The 2,744-nt window shown below is 50.4% G+C and overlaps 1 protein-coding gene across 1 annotated transcript in view; it reads left to right on the plus strand.

Moving 5' to 3' along the window:
• Positions 1-1,834, plus strand: part of LOC117961813 (exostosin-1-like) — a 6,431-nt gene extending 4,597 nt beyond the window's left edge. Inside the window, exons 3-4 of the mRNA XM_034900749.1 lie at positions 1,102-1,290; positions 1,585-1,834. Of these exons, the coding sequence (XP_034756640.1) occupies positions 1,102-1,290; positions 1,585-1,834 (439 nt within the window). The remainder of the gene's footprint in view (positions 1-1,101; positions 1,291-1,584) is intronic.
• The last annotated feature ends 910 nt before the right edge of the window (positions 1,835-2,744 follow it).

The following is a 2,744-nucleotide window of genomic DNA, read 5'->3' on the forward strand; positions in this document are numbered from 1 at the left end:
ACACACACACACACACACACACACACACACACACACACACACACACACACACACACACACACACACACACACCAAGAGAGACAGACAGAGAGAACGTCCTGGTGATCAGCTGCCGGTCCTTTTTGACTTTTCCTGTTGTTTTTCTTAGAGTGCATGACCAGGCTGAAGTGGGCTGGTGCAGACATGGGGATCCATTAGGTCCCGAGTCTATATCTCCAGACCCTCCAGGCCCTCCAGACCCGCCAGACCCTCCAGACCCTCCAGACCCTGTCCTCATACCACTACATGGCGCTATCCTCATAAACAGCCTAAAGAAGAGGGAGAGGGGAACCTTCCCTAATAAAATAAGAATAAACAGTGTGTGGCCCTCTGGGGCCGGCTGGATTCCCCCCCACCCCCCCATCTCTAAACCATGACACTGCAGAAGTCCATAGGCCAGGACCAGCCAGGCCGGGGGGGGGCTTCAAGTGCAATATCACATTTTCATAATGAGAGCCAATGAGCTGTAAATCCCCGCTGACAGAGTTATGGAGCGAGAAGAGCTTATGGCGGCGATACTGAATGTATTAAACAGACCCCTCCGGGACACAGGGCTGTGTGTGTGTGTGTGTGTGTGTGTGTGTGTCAGCATTAGCGGGAGAAAGCTGCATGTGGAGGTTCACTGCCAAACTCCCATCATGACAATTACATTCTCCTGGTTTACAGACTACGTTCTTAATTAAGCTTATCCCACACGTCCTTAGGTAGGTGTGTGTGTGTGTGTGTGTGTGTGTGTGTGCACAGAACAACATCCTATAGAAAGTGCCGTAGATGGGACCAACCATTGTTAGCATTGGCCCGCTTGGCCATCATTGGCTGCAGGTGGTTACGCAACATCGCTTGGCCTATCTGGGCTGCAGGGAATTTGGCGCGCTCAGTAGTCGAATTGCGACTGTCGGGATGGTACGTCGTGTGATTTCTTTCTTAATATTGTAATCCCTTCACACTAACAATGTCGAGCAACAAAAGAAAGTGGTCGGACGAATATGTCCAATATGGATTCACGTGTATAACGGAACGTGATGGGAGTCAGCGTCCTAACTGCATGTTTTCTAATGCCAGGTTGAGCAATTCTAGTCTAGCACCGGCAGAACTAAGAGAACCGTTCCTTAAGCTGCATGGAGATGGACAACACAAGAACCCAACGCTCGCTGAATCCAAGGGGAAGAGAGCCAGATTCGATGAAAAGGCTCCTCTGCCTGTTCTCGGCTCTGTACCCATCAACAAACCCATCCTCACAGCATCGTACCAGTAAAATATATATACCTGTGTTTTGTTTATTTTTCCAATTGAGAAGGGTTCGGTGAATGCACATATGAAACTGGTAGTGGGTCAGTACCTCCAACAAGGTTAAGAACCACTGGTCTAAAGAAAGCTGGAGCCAAAAACTGTTAAATCTACACGGACCAAATAAGACAAAACATGCATTTGAGCAGCAAGTCTTCTCCAACAGTCTGTCCCAGGAAGCGTCTCGCCTTCGTCTCACACAACAAACACTCAAACGTTCCCTAAGCACGACCTGCCCTGCTCCCTGAGCCTTTATAGGGTTCTCCGTCCGCCCGGGCCAGCACCGCCTTCCAGGGGTGGAGCCGTCTTCAACGACGGGCGGCTGTCAAAGTGTCTTAAAAGTCCTGAATCTGTCTCGCTTTGCTGGAACTGGAAGCGTCTCTTATTATTCCTCCCAACGCTCGCCAACACGACCTGCATCAAAGATGCACTGAGACGGCAGGAAAGGGTTCGCCACGAAGAGGAAGAGGAGGAGGAGGAGGAGGAAGAGGAGGAGCAGGACAGATAAGGGAATGGCGGAGGAGAGGAATAAGAGCGATGGAGGTGAAGAGAGGGGGACGGGCAGCGAGGGAGATAAGCGCTAACAAGGAGAGAGGACATCGACTTTTGATGTGCTTTAATAGAACATCTCACAACAAGGCCGGGAAGAAATGACTGTGTGTACACACACACACACACACACGCACACACACACACACGCACCCACACACACACACACACACACACACACACACACACACACACACACACACACACAACAGCCCACCCACATGACGGCGGCTGACATTTTAATGAATGCCGTCAGAGCATTTCCTCCGTCCTCCATATTGGATTGTGCAGCTGCCAAACCTCCCCAGATGTGACAGCAGCTGTGATCCAATCCGAGGACCTTCACGCATTCGGGGACTCATCAAATTAGAGAGAGCACATTATGACTAATTCATTAAACGGCTTTACTTTGCTTATTGTGGAACAATTAGGGCTGGAAACACATCGGTGGATAGATGACGGAGGGATTGTGTGAGATGGAAGTTAGAAACAAACAGGGCTAGCTCACATGAGCAGATCCTTCAGACCACAGTCTCAAAATACTGATCCATGTTGCTGCTGGAGAGATTGAGGTGGGGCTCGTTTTAGTCTCGCTTTGCCAGACCCCCCAGGCCAGTCCAGACTGAGAGAGAAACGGGCCCTGGTTTAGCGGCATTTCTTTAAACCACTTGAGATCATTGTGGGCGGGGCTAAGCGCCGGACGGAGCCACGGTGCCGCTGCTAAATGGTCTCAAGAACAAAGTTGTTTTGGTGGAACATGAAGTTCAGAAGTAGTTTTAGTCGTCAATAGCCACCCAGAATGCACCTGAACGCACCTCCCTGTAAGACCAGCACGCCCAGAATGCACCTGAACACACCTCCCTGTAAGA

The sequence above is a fragment of the Etheostoma cragini genome, chromosome 18 (assembly GCF_013103735.1).
Source record: "Etheostoma cragini isolate CJK2018 chromosome 18, CSU_Ecrag_1.0, whole genome shotgun sequence".
NCBI lineage: Eukaryota > Metazoa > Chordata > Actinopteri > Perciformes > Percidae > Etheostoma > Etheostoma cragini.